At 47.4% G+C, this 13,735-nt stretch overlaps 1 protein-coding gene across 2 annotated transcripts; it reads left to right on the forward strand.

Moving 5' to 3' along the window:
* The first annotated feature begins 200 nt into the window (after nucleotides 1-200).
* Nucleotides 201-10,945, forward strand: LOC137167327 (ETS translocation variant 3-like). Of its 2 annotated transcripts, none has more exons than XM_067569423.1 (5): nucleotides 201-301; nucleotides 2,398-2,460; nucleotides 3,563-3,800; nucleotides 6,741-6,856; nucleotides 9,699-10,945. In XM_067569423.1, the coding sequence occupies exons 2-5, from the start codon at nucleotides 2,415-2,417 to the stop codon at nucleotides 10,892-10,894; spliced, it is 1,596 nt and encodes a 531-aa protein (XP_067425524.1). In that variant the 5' UTR covers nucleotides 201-301; nucleotides 2,398-2,414; the 3' UTR covers nucleotides 10,895-10,945. The 2 variants fall into 2 exon arrangements, with proteins under 2 accessions (XP_067425524.1, XP_067425525.1); XM_067569424.1 differs by lacking the exon at nucleotides 9,699-10,945 and adding an exon at nucleotides 9,082-9,647.
* The last annotated feature ends 2,790 nt before the right edge of the window (nucleotides 10,946-13,735 follow it).

Raw genomic sequence — 13,735 nt, forward strand, 5'->3', positions numbered from 1 at the left:
TGTCCCCTCCGGGCCCCCGTCGGCAGCGCATACGTGCCTCTCTCTCCCTGTGCTGTATGTGTGGCGGAGGGAGGCGCTGACGATAGCGCGGCGTGCGTGCGTGCGTGCGTGGTGACGCAACTGCGGGGCGGAAGCGCGTGTGCGTGGGCGCCCGCCCAGTCCCGGAAGCGTGTGGGCGGCGCTGGTTCCGGTTCCGGTGACTGCTGGGCTGGGTGGCGAGGGGGAGGCAGGCGAAGCAGCGCGAGCCAGACACTCGGACGGGCGCAGACTCCGCGCCCAGACCCGCCGCCCGGAGACTGAGGTGAGGCCGGGGCGCGCTTCGCCCGACCCGCGGGCCGCCGAGGAGCCGCCGCCGCCGCCGCTTCCTCCTCCTCCCCCCCCCCCCCACCGCCCTCAGCCTGGGCCGCCGCCGCCTCAGCTCGGGCCTAGGCGGGGGGCAGCGGGGCGAGGGGGGAGGGGGCTCTGGGGCTGACGGGGGGTGGCGTTGCGTGGGGAAGGGGGAACATACCTGGGCCTATGGGGCGGGGTCCTTGGGGCAGGTGGGGGAGCCGGGGGGGGGGGGTCTGTGTAAGGGGGCGGGGGTGTAGCGGGGAAGGATTTCTGGGTGTGTGTGGGGGGGCTGTATAAGGAAGTCGTGGTGGTCTCTGGATGCAGCGGGTGGGGGGCTGGAGGGGGGCTGCAGCGGGTGGGGGGCTGGGCAGGGCTGTCCTGTGGCGCTCCTGTCACGGAGCGGGGGTGGCGTAGGGAGCTAGTTGGGGGGCTGCGGTACAAGCTCCCTTGAGGCGCTGGTTGGGGGGGGGTGTTTCAGGGTGGGTCAGCATGGTGGGGGGCTGGGGAGCCGCCGAGGAGGAGGTTGCTGGAGACTCCTGGGGTATGTGTGGGGGGGAGGTGTGGGCCGTCAAAGGAGCTTGCCTGGGGAGGTGGGTGCGGTGAGCATTAGGAGAAGGGTGCTGGGGTCTCGGGTATTGTGAGTGCTGGGCTGGTTAATCCATTTATTGGCCGTTATCAGCTCCTGCTCCGTGAGGGGGAATTGCCTGCTTTAATCCTGGTTCGAGAGAGCTCTTGTTTTTTACTCATTAATGGCTGACTCCTTAGTAACTTGTATTTAAAGGGAGGGGGGAGAGAAGGAAACATACTTTGAATTTTTAGTTCCTCAAAGGAAGGTGCCATAGACGTTGAATGTTGTTGTTCAGCTATTGGGATATGGGATACCTCCCCCTTGCATGGTGTTGTGCCCAAATTAACGCCCCCAGCAGACAGGGTTATGCTCATAAATTCAGTGCTGGTGAATTCTGTAACCTTCTCAATTCCAATAATTATTTACCCTGCTGGAAATTTAGACAATAGGGAACAAGGTTTAAAGTTAAAAAAAAAAAAAAAAACATATTGTGGGAAAAAAAATGTATTGAGTCTTTGTTTTTTAGAGGGCCACACTCTATTCTCCTCACCTACCTCTACTCCCCTACTTTCCTTAGCTTTACCGTTTCAAAACATAGACCTTAACAGGAAACTTCAATGAGGAAGTATAAATCTTTAACTAAATGTTCCATCATCTCTAAGAAGGGCTGATCATAAGCACTTGCTGACAGACACATTTCCCAGCTGAAACAAGGTTTAAACTGGATTTAGTTTTCCAGAGTCTTGGTGGTGGATACTGTTCATGAGAGATTGTGTAGCCAGATATTGGGCCGGTTCTGGCCACCACTTATCTTTCAACTTGCATAGACACACATTCCCTCCCTCTTCCTCCCCAATGCTACTGAACAACTTCAGTGCTTTTTAAAATCTCTGCTTGAATAATGCCATGAATAGTAGGATCTTGTGTGTTTGCTTCCTGTTCCTCAGAATATTCTTGGGAACATGAAATGCCTATATCTTGGCTTCACTCTGTGTGATCAGGCATAGCATATGCGGGTAGTTCTTAACACAGGGTTAATCGACCTAAAGAAATCAAAATCAGATGTGCATTCTTGAGTGGAACTCAGATGTTTGGATATTTTTCCCCTCTTGCTGGTACATCTGGGTGAGCTCAGCAGCTTGTGTATTTTGGCACTCAGGCCTGTCTAGTAACAGAAGACAAACTGTTTGCCTTGTTTTGTCTGTCTCATGGTCCCGTCTTGCTGTAGTGTTTCATTTTTACACTTTAATGGCAGGTCAGGAGGGAAGCAGATATTAAATGCTGTGTTTACACGTTGTGGTTTAAAGTCAGGTACTAGTAATTATGGCCGTTAGTAGCAATGAAATCCTGGGTACCATCTCTTGGAGTTGGGAATATTATCAGTTGGAGGTAGCTAGTTTGTCTAAAGGAGCTTTATACAGGAAGGAACAAGATTCAAAGTCCTGTGTGTGATAATTGCTTATTGATATAGTTGTTGCTTATTTCCTTTTACTTCACAGTCAGCAGGAGGGAGAAAATGAAAGCAGGCTGCAGCATTGTGGATAAGCCAGAAGGAGCAGGAGGTAAGGAAATTTATATAATGTGAGACTCTGCATAGTGAGAACTCTTAAAAGCCTGATTCTCATTTATGCTAAGAACCCTTCACATGGTTCTGACATTGTAAAGGCCCTTTTGCCAGAGCTATGTGTGCCTGGGAATCAGGTCATCAATGTCAATGTCAAATCGCTCCGTAATTACATTATAGGTGAGGTCTGATGTCCTGTGAGTTTTGGATTTAGTGTCACCTAGAGCAGTTACTGGATTAAGATTTGAAAATACATTTTCCTGTATATGTTTTGCATGCAGGGGTTTGTGATCTCTGACCTTGGTTCATGCCCCACTATGGCTTATGAGTGTGTTCATACCCAATTACTATCTGATATGGTAGTAACACAGATATCCATCCATCCATCCATGACCTCTTTTGGCCTAGCACAGTTCTCCCAAAAAAAAAAAAAATCCCAAGCCACCCTGTTCACAATGATGTAGGAAACCCTGCTAACAACAGTTATGCTGGAAAACTGTTCTGGCACAGTTAAACTTGGCAATCATTCATGAACACGTGTCAGCATGGCTGAAGGGAGTGTAGACTGGAGTCTCTTAAAGGCTGGACAGCTGACTGGATTTGATTAAAGTTGTGCATGGTCAACACCTCTAAAAATCAGTCCTTTCATTTAGATGCCTAAATATGGATTTAGGTGCCTTATTTTGGACACCCAAGTTCAAATATATGACCAAGATTTCTGGAGTATGATGGTCCCTTTCCATTCTTTCTAGTTCTCCTAATATCTTTTTAATTTTTAGGTCCTGCTTCTGTTTGATTTTGATTTTTGATTTTTCACATTTTCCTCCCTAGGGAGGCAGTACTTGCATTGTTACAGCAAGGGAACTGGTAGTCAGGATTTCTGGGTTCTAGTCCTATTATTTATGCTACAATAGTATCTAGAGACTGTAACCAAAATCACAGCCCCATTCTGCTAGACGCTGTCCAAACACTGTGAAAGGCGCCCCCTGCCTTGAAGACCCTACGGATGCTGAGTTCTGTTCCTGGCTCCAATTCACTATCTGTTCTTTTGTTTTAATGGCTTTTAATTCTTTCACTCTGTTGCTTTTGGGCTCTTCAAGGGTATCACTTTCCGGAGTGGGCATACAAAACTGAATCGAGCCCTGGCTCCCGTCAGATCCAGCTCTGGCACTTCATCCTGGAGCTGCTGCAGAAGGAGGAGTTCCGCCATGTCATTGCCTGGCAGCAGGGCGAGTATGGGGAGTTTGTGATCAAGGACCCTGATGAAGTGGCGCGTCTGTGGGGCAGGAGGAAATGCAAACCGCAAATGAACTACGACAAGCTGAGCCGGGCCCTCAGGTAAATGGAAATATGCTTGAAAAGAGTTGTTCACTAGGGTGAACTATTCAGAATGGCGTTGCTGGGGAGGGATGGATGGAAGATGTGACTGATTCATGTACAAAGTTGATTGTAGAAATTGATTCAAACCCCCAGTTCAATTGCCCTTAAACTTTGGAGAATTTTTGGCTCTGAATTTGTATTCATGGTTGGTTGATATGGTTGTATGTGGAAAAGGTAAGATAGATACGGGGAGGAAATCGTTGCCAGAGGGCTGTGATGACAGCAGATTTGCTCTATAACCAATGGGGTTATAACCAACCAACATGTGTAATGACATACATTTTCATTTACAACTTGAAGTTCATTATAATCAGGATTATTTACTTCTGGGGAGCTTTCCTGTCTCTCTTCTCTTCCTCCAGCTCTGATGTTTGCTTGAGTAATGTAGGTGTTGGGGGAAAACCACTGGCTTTATTCCATTATTCCACCATTAGTGATACATTTCTAAGAAAACAACTTCCTTATTTCAGACCAGTTCCAACTTGTATAGAATTAGGGGTGAAGAGATGGGAGAAAGGTTCCTTCTTGATCCCACAATCCATTGTTTTACAGTGATTGTATTTCCCTTATCGTTATCCTGGCAGTTGTATCTACAAACATAAGTCATAGCACATTAGGGTCCTGGTCTGTGACGTGGATCCCTATGTGCTGCCGTAGTACAAATAGTAAAAAATTGCCCACCACCTCAGTATTTGTCTGCACCTCCTACAGCAGTAAATGCCACATGTCAGCTGTGCTGCATTAAAGTTCAACTCTAACCTGCTAAGAACTGCTGACATCATAGGAGTTTGCAGCAGACCGAGGGTAGTACATGGCCACTAGTGTTTGTTTAATGGTGGTGGACAGGGTGACAAGGGGATGATCAGTTTTCATTATGCACGTCATAATTCTGAATCTATCAGTAAAGTTCTCTGTTACCTTTTCTCCTTCCCAAGCTAAATCTTAGTTCTTAAAATCTTTCCCCCTGCATAACTTTTACCAGAGCACAAACCAGTTTTATTTACCCCTTTCAAGAGCTTTCCAATCTCTGCTATGTAATTTGGAGTCCAGTCACTTGCAGAAGTGTAGCTGTCATCATAAAAATGACTCTGGGTTCCATTCTGAGAAGTTGTGGTGTTACTAACCTTGCTAATAATATGGGCCTCGCTGTCGTGCGTCCTCTGATCCCTCCTGGGCAGGGCAGGCAAAGATAAACAAGGCAGCAAACACAACATACACATAATAGAACAGGAAGGAAACAATAAATTGAATAACACCAACGCTGCAATTGGTGTATGGGAGTGGAAAAAACTCCACCTGCCTGATCCGGCCATGCCTTGCTTCCTCGATCACGCTCAGGACTTCACTGAAGTGAGCTCAATCAGCAGTGCTGGCACTAGCAGCTACATCAAGTAGGAAACCTTTGTCTTCCCACCTCCTCCCTGTACTCCTGCTGCTTGATTTCTTACCATCTGTGCACACATGAAGCGCCTACAACCCAGATTTTAAATAAAAAGGGGTGTGGGGTGAATGGCGTGTAGTATTTTGCTGTTTATGACTAGGGGCATGATTCCCAGTTTGCATAGCCGTGCACTAGCTCTCATCAAGCTGGCATGCTAAAAATAGTAGCATAGTCATAGTAGCCTGGGCAGCAGTTCTGAATGCAAACCCACAGGTACGAATGTGGCTTGGCTAGCGTGCACAGTTGCTCACCACTGCCTCTGCTACCGTGGCCAAGCTCATAGTGTAGATGAAACTGAGAGCCCAAGGTTAGCCCTGATCCAAGCAGGTCTGGCTCCCATTGGAGCTGATGGGGGGGTGGGGCCTGCTTCCCTTGGGCTGATTTCAACCAAGTTCTAATTTCCTCACAGACTTTCAGCACTCCGCTTTCTTTTGGCTCAATAAAGACTGTGCACGTGGACGAAGCTGGGCAAGCTGAGTAACAGCACTGCGTACTTGTAGTCCTCTTCACCTGTAGCACTGATCAAAGCATTGTACAAAGGAGGATATGCATTACTCTTCCGGTTATAACAATGGGTAAATCATACCACAGAGGGGAAGTGACTTGGCCAAACTCACAGGCAATTGAGCGGTAGAGCTTGGAATAGAATCCAGGTCTTCTGAACCCCCATGCTCCGGACCATGTTGTCTCCTATAGTATTGTACCTTTGAGGGCATCTCCTCCGCGGCTTCTAACAATGTATTGATGCTTTGGGCAGCAGTTCCACTACGTCCCTTGAGTGGCGCTTCCATGCTCTTTCAGAATGTGAGCTTTACTTTAATACAGACTGTCCTACGGACACGGTCCTTCCCCTTCTCGATCCTTTAACGCTCCGTGACAACTATAGCTACTGCTTAAGTAGAATAGTAGCAGTAGAAAAGTAACATACTGCACTATCTTTAATGGGATCTAGCAGTTGGAAATGGCGTCAGTACCATGTGGCTGGCCACCCCGCTGTGGGCTGCCACAAATCCACTGGGGGCCAGTATAGGAACCCCTGCGTTGAGAGGCACTCTCTCACCACTTGGGAAGGCTAGTGGAGAACGCACTGCAGTGGGACCTATGGTTTTATTCTCAGCTCTGCCTGCTGAGTGACCTTGGGCAAGTCACTTTCTGTTTCTTCACCTAGAAAATGAGGATAGTGATGCTGACCTTCATAAAGTGCTTTGAGATCAGTGGCTGAACAGAGCTATAAAAGACTTAGCAATTATTATTTGGAAACTTTTCCTGACAACAGCCTCAATTTTCATGTGCTTAATTTTATCCTTGTATGCTGAGTGGTTTAATTTCTTTGCAGACAGTTGAAACTTGGACATAGTAGAGGGAAGGCAGTCCTTAGAGTGGCTTAAGCTATAGAAATAAGCTGTTTTACATCTGATTGGCAGATCGTTTGATAGTTTTTTACATGTTTTTGACAGATATTATTATAACAAGAGGATTCTTCACAAGACAAAAGGCAAAAGGTTTACCTACAAGTTCAACTTCAACAAGCTGGTGATGCCCAACTATCCATTTATTAATATACGGCCCAATGGTAAGCTGAAAACGGGGTCCCTGTCAAATCCTAGTCAATGTGCATTGATTGGCAGCAAATGGAATGCTGAGCTTATGCTGTGACATGCCTGTAGTGCAGGGGGGAGGAGGGGAGCTAAAATCACACCCAGTAATCTGCGCAGATTCATTGCACAGTTTGCTTGGTAGACGCCAGTCTGGGCAATCAGTGATAATATGGTGGGAACGTCAGTCCTAAGATGATACTTTAACTGGAGTGCTCTTCCCCTCGGCTTGCCACAAGCCCTCCTGTGGCAGCCTTTAGGGCAAGCTCCAGGCATTTCGGCTTCTATTTAAGCTCGTGTGTGGTTGGCTTTATTGGATCTTGGGGGTTGCTTTGCTCATAATTTTATTTGAGTGTGTTGTCCTTTTGGTAATAGAGGGTTTCAGTTCTATTGCAGAGACCTTGTCTTACGTGCTTGTAAAGCACCCTGTATGTTTATGGTGCCGTATAAATGTGACCTTTCCTGTTAAGATGGCCAGAGGTCTCGGGGACTGGATGCATGTAAATGTTATCAAAATGTTCACAGCCTAATGATAGCAATAAAGAGCTCCCTGCTCTCCTGAAGAGTAGTTAAACCAGCTCTTATGCTGACAGCAGCTCTTGATTGCTGTGTTCCTGCCCCTTTTATGTCAAACAGAACAATTCTTGGCTAAACTGCTCTGGCTTTCAGGGGAATTTACTAACAAGTGGAGATCAGAGCAGCTTCCAGTGGTGGGTTTTGACTGGATTCTGAGCCACCAGAGCTCCCAAATTCTTGTGGTGACCCAAATCCACAATGGTTTACAGGATCACCACAAGGTGCTTAGGCAGGAAGGAATCGGTGTTGTCTATTGGGATGTTCAGGACATTGGGTCTTGCCGCTGAGTCAATAATTCCTGAGTATAAGTTTCACACCTGGGTTTGGGCAAATGCTTCCTTTATGCAGTAAGAGCATCCATCCATCCTGACATCCACTATGGTGGGTTGTGTGGTGGAATCTAAGATCTCATGACTTGCCTTGTATGATTGAGGGCTTAACTCTGAAATCGTAGGGAGCAAACAACCTCAGGAAAAAATAAGCCCTAATATTGTTGGGTGCGTATCTAACCAGCCACCACACTCATGAGGGAGGATCATGCTGAACGTGGTCAGTGGTACGCTTCTGGGACCCATTACGTTCAGATCCTAGATTGCAGAACTCAAAGCTATAAGAAGCTGGATCAGAAGGGACCCTCGTCTAGCCATATTCAGAGCACCATGCAGGGCTCACCTCATCAAGAAGGCCTTCTGAATGGCTGAAGACCAGCCTGAGAAAGGAGAGGGGTATAGTTTGTGGGGGCTGAGCAATGATACCTAAAAATGGCAGAATATTCAAAGCGGTGGATGATAGTCTGTGAGAAAGATGTTTGTTATCTTTACTGTTGTACTTCATGTTTAGATACTGTGATGACTGGGGCACTTTATAAATACGTGGATAGACCCTGGCAGTGCAACCACTATGCATCTAACTCATCACTGGACTCTAAAATTGCACTGGGTAGCTGTAACCATGCAGGACCAGAACTGTGGTTTCAAAGAGCCTGTCCTTTAAGAAAATATCCACCCTAGGGGTAGGGGGCAATGGAGGAGTAGAAATCTCCAATGAAGTAGAGAAGTGTTGCATGTAGGGGAGAAATGTATTTTCCAAGAGTGCTGAACCAAAGCGTGAGGGATATAAAATGTTGTGTGAAGCTGCACTGCAGATCAATAATTACTATAGCAACAAGTCCGGGCAGTTCCACCGCAACATTGCTCACTACTGCTCCTTTTCCCTGTTTGCCGCCACTCCCTCCTGTCCCTGGGGCATGCATTTAAAAAAAAAAAAAAAAAAGAGTTTGGAGAATTGGAATGCATCTGTCTAATAACAACCTGTTTTCTTTCCTCCTGGCTGGGAGGGGGGTTGGGATATCAAACCTGTTTGGGGCACTGGAATCAGATTTCCCCTCTCTCTCTGTGTTGTGTGCTCTTTACGGGGTAGAGGAGCTTGACTCTATTTGTTTGTGTCTGAGGTGAGAGCAGGTACAAGACTGCATTAATCAGGCTTCTGTTAGCAGTAGCAAATCTTAAGCACAAGGGTCTTCTCAAGCCTTCAGATGGGAGATGTCTGTAATGTTGGGCAAAAGGATCCTGTATGAGTAGCAATATTACTGGGGAAAATATCTGAGATAAAAACTTTTGCATTCTAGAAAAACACCAACTGGTGGGCTTTGAAGTTCCATCGTGAGAATTTGAGCTTTATCAGCGAAGTGTGTAATGGCTTCAATAAAACTGTGTTGCATAACATCTGTCATGCACACTGCCTCCTCTCAGTGAAACAGGAGGGAGGAGGAGACCTTGAGAGACAGAAGGGTCAGGCAAACATGTCTGGATCTGAAAATCAATGATTAGTTGACAGTGCTGAGAATCCTAAAGAAGAGCTCTGTGTAAGCTTGAAAACTTGTCTCTCACCAACACAGTAGTTGGTCCAATAAAAGATACTACCTCACCCACCTTGTCTCTCTAAAGCTGAGAGAGACAGGAAGGCAGCTGGAGGCGCCAAAGGAGACGACTCCCCTCCAATGGTGGCAAGATTTTTGACTTGGGCAGAGGAGATTGAGGTATTTGTAGGGGGAGTAGAGAGTAGGTTCATAAGGCTGCTCCCAACTGATTATCTATTACATCGCTGAGCATGTGTGGTATTTTCGTGTTCTGTTTCTAAGCATTTCAAGGTGCAGCCCAAACCATGTAGCTCTTACACAAGAAACTTTCCTCCCTGGTCATGTGGGTTAATGACGCTCCCTTCTCATTCTCTCCCTTGCACCAGGTGTTGTCCCACAGAGTGCTCCGCCCGTCCCCACCGCTTCATCCCGCTTCCATTTCCCACCCTTGGACAGCCACTCTCCCACCGAGGATGCTCAGCCCAGCCGGTTCTCCAGTGGATCCCTGGTGCCATCCAGCCAGGAGCCTTTGAACGACAGTGGAGACAGGAAGCCTGACATGCCGGAGTTGGAGGATGTCTCCTCAGATTGGCGACGTGGTGTGGATCTCATGGCTTCTCGGAATGCAGTGGGCGCTGGTAGCATCAATAATCAGAAGTGCAAGCCAGAGGTCATGCTTCCTCTCTTCACGAGGCCTGGGATCTATCCAGATCCTCACAGTCCTTTTGCCGTGTCCCCTCTTCCAGGACGCGGTGGGGTTTTAAATGTCCCAATCTCGCCTGCGTTGTCCCTGACTCCAACCCTCTTCTCCTACAGCCCCTCGCCAGGTCTCAGCCCCTTCACAGGTAGCAGCTGCTTCTCTTTCAACCCTGAGGAAATGAAACACTACCTGCATTCACAAGCCTGCTCGGTCTTCAACTACCACCTGAGTCCGCGGACTTTCCCCCGCTATCCGGGGCTCATGGTCCCACCACTACAGTGCCAGAGGCATCCCGAAGAGCAGCCCCAGTTCCCTATCAAGCTACAGCCTCCGCCGGTGGGGCGCAAGAACAGGGAGAGACTGGAAAGCACTGAAGAGGCGACTGCCCCCCAGCTAGCTCCTGCTTCACCCAGGGTTAAGGTTGAGCCCATTGTGGAGAAGGAGCCTGAAAGAGAAGAGCCACCAGCCAAAGGGAAGGACAGAAGTGAGAGGGAGGAAGGGCCGGGCACGGTGATGCCAAATACCAGCCTAGAAGGAGAGAAAGGGGCTGTGTTTGCCAGGCCAGCTGCCCCGTCTTGGCCCTCCGCATCACCAGCACCTACCCGAATAAATTTCCCCACTGAAGAATCCCAGGGGCAAGGGGAAGGCGGTGGAGAGAAGCCATCCAGAGAGCCAGTGGGAGACACCACGGCCCAAGAAAAAAGAGAGGATGCCCTGATGCCACCAAAACTGCGTCTCAAACGTCGTTGGAATGGTGACCGGCAGGCAGAAGCCCTGGAGGAGCACCAAAATGGGAAGCTCCACTGGAACGGCGTGCTGAGTGCCCCGCACCTCAGCCCAGGACCCAAGGCAGTGACAGCCACAGCTGCATCAGACACCTAGGAACTAACTGGAAAGCGCTACAGTCCATTTGTACCAGAATCCGTGTATTTATGTAGCAAGGTTGCAGAGCAGGGGGAGGGTGGGGAAGGGGACTAGAATGGTTTGTTAATTCTAGAGACTAGGCTTTTGTGTTTTTCATTTTAATTTGTTGAATCGCAGATGAGACTCAGCTTGTCCTGGTTAGGACGGGGAGGCGCTAACCTCTTCGGCGCGCGAGGTCAAGACCTTGCACAAACTCCAGAAACACCAAGCCACACTTTCCAGCGAGGTTGATGAACTCCAGGCATAATCTACTTTATATTCTCTAGTATTTATAGAAGCAGGAATCTGAATATAGTTCCTTTTTATGGAGTCAGGTGCGGCGGTGGAAAAAAATTTCCTGACAGTTCGCTCTGAGATACGACTTCTTGTCAGCATCACGAGCTGAGGTTCTTTTCAGTGGGTTTGGCGGACGGGAATATTGCACTGTCTTTAAATTGAAACAGAGATTGCAGAAAGACACACACAAAAACCCAGCTTGGCATCAGTAGGGGGAAGCTGCTGAAAACTCAGCAGTCGGTGGTTTTTGAGTCAAGCTGTATTTCAGACAAACAACTCTTACTAGGACTTGAAGACACAGTGGTCCTTCTTTCAGCCTTCTTGAAATATTGAAAAAGCCATGAGCATTGTAAAATCTTTCAGGGAAGGGAGTGGGGTGGGAAAAATAACCTAACGCCTTTAATATAATGCATTAAAATGTACCCTCGTTTTTTTTCTGTCTAATAGTATGGGAGGGGTGGGGAAGTGCTTGGAAGATTAACTCTCTAATTTGATTGAGTTCATGGAATAGGAATGACAAGAGCTTTGTTAAATCTACTCCCTTTATTGTTTGGTTCCCCTATCACTTTGAGTCATGCCTTAACTGCATAGATACACTTTATGTGATCAGGGGCTGTCAACAGAAGAAACTTGGATCATCTTGACCAAGGTTGGGTTTCCATTTGGTACTGGGGTCCGTCTCATTTTTGATAGCATTGGGGGGAAACGTTGTTTAGATCGACTGCGATGGGTGCGGATATAAAGGATTGCGTGAAGGTACAGGAATAGGTCAGGGCGGCGTTGAAGACAGTGTTCTGGTGGGTGCAAGAGAAGTTCAGAGGTGAACTTTAAAGGGCAAGCTGGTTCTGTAGAGAATGGCAGCAGTTCGGTGAGTGATGGTGGCGGCTACTCAGATCTTGCTTTGTAAATCTTGCCACTTTATTTATGATAAACCTGCTGTTTCCCTGGACAGCTGTGTTTCTCATTAGAATAATTGGGCTAGGCTTAAGATTACACTGAGGAATGTGATTCTTGCCTGTTGCATTGGGACTAATTTCTAATAATTCCTTGAAAGGAACTTGAACGATTGATCTCTGCAGGGATAAAGTCGTATCTACAGTATTGTTGTTTATTCTTGCAAGTCTAGGAATATAGTTTTTGAGCAGGCAAGCTACTTAAATAGAGCACGTAGCAGCAGTTGTGGGGGGAGTGGGAGTGTGTGTGAGCAGAGTATTACTTGCATATGCTTGTAGATTAATATAAACCTGGTTTACATGATTAAGAGGGCAGTTTGCCTGCTCATCTTGGGGCCAGTAAATTGAAAACCTGGCAGTAAGGCCCTGCCTAAGCAAAAGAGTGTACATAGAACGAGGAGCATTCTTAGAAGAAATGCTCTGTTCGGTAACTACTGCCTGAGAGGCAATGGCAGAAGCGTTTGTAAATCAGGGAGTGGGGAAGAGGTTGTGATCTCTTTACCGGGATAGCTCCGCTTAGTTGCAGCATCTGTGCCTTTCTGCAGTTCCCGCTTCACACCCAGCTAAGCGGTCTCGCCAGGCTGCATGGCTCCGCTGTGGTTTAGAACCCACAGACTTCCTAATCCCCAGTTCTTGGTTGTAACCATTACCCCCACAGGGTGGCCTTTTTAGCACCTAGGTTTACCTCCAGATTTGGAGCTGAGCACAGGGAAAGGGAAAGGCATTCCCGGCTTTCGGAACATCCCTTTCCCAAAGAGAGGGCCAGCAGATGTCAGTATGAACTCAGGAATAGAAACACGAGGCCTTTCGAATCAGTGACGCATATCTTCAGCCCCATCATACCCAAGTGCCAGAATCCATGGATGCTGCTCCCATTTGGAGGAGAGAGAGGGGATAAAATCACCCGTTTCGCACTTCTTTTCAAAAGTGAAAGTTAAAACCACCTTTAAAACATCATTTGGCTTTAAAATTTTGTAATCTGTTTGGGTTGGGGGTGGGGGTCGATTGCCGTTGCACTGCAAACTGGGATCTTCAAGTTCAGGGATAAAGGACTCAGGTTCTCAGGACAATGGACCAGTGAACGCTGGGTACATCGGAGTTGGGGTGATGTATTCAGCTTTGGAGAAAGGGGCAGCAAAGCCCTTTGGCAGCGTTTCCCTCTTCCCCAGCTGGCTCGGGAAGTCACCTGTTGGCAAAGGTGTTCTTCCTGACCAGTCTTCACATTGCCTAGCAGCAGCTTAAAGGAGGAAGCTTATAAATAAATAAAATATATATAGATCTATATATTCCAGTGTGCCAAATATTTAAACTTTTAAAGTTTAAATGGTTGAAATCTCAGCGTCCACCTGTATTAACTAATCAAGAGCATGTTAATGTTTAAACCATTTTCGCTTTGTTTAGCCATAGAAAATCTGTAGGAAAGGAACTTTAATGAGACAACCAGCTGGAATCTGATGTTTTGGGGAAAGAATGGTCAGTGCAAAGCATGGGGTTGGAAATGTTAGCATCTCCCCTCAGAGCGTTGCAAAATTGTCACACCCTGGGGCTCAGTCTGCTCAACAATGAAAGT

The sequence above is a fragment of the Emydura macquarii genome, unplaced genomic scaffold, assembly GCF_026122565.2.
Source record: "Emydura macquarii macquarii isolate MOO-44397 ecotype Brisbane River unplaced genomic scaffold, CSIRO-AGI_Emac_v2 contig_2924, whole genome shotgun sequence".
In the NCBI taxonomy this organism is placed as follows: domain Eukaryota; kingdom Metazoa; phylum Chordata; order Testudines; family Chelidae; genus Emydura; species Emydura macquarii.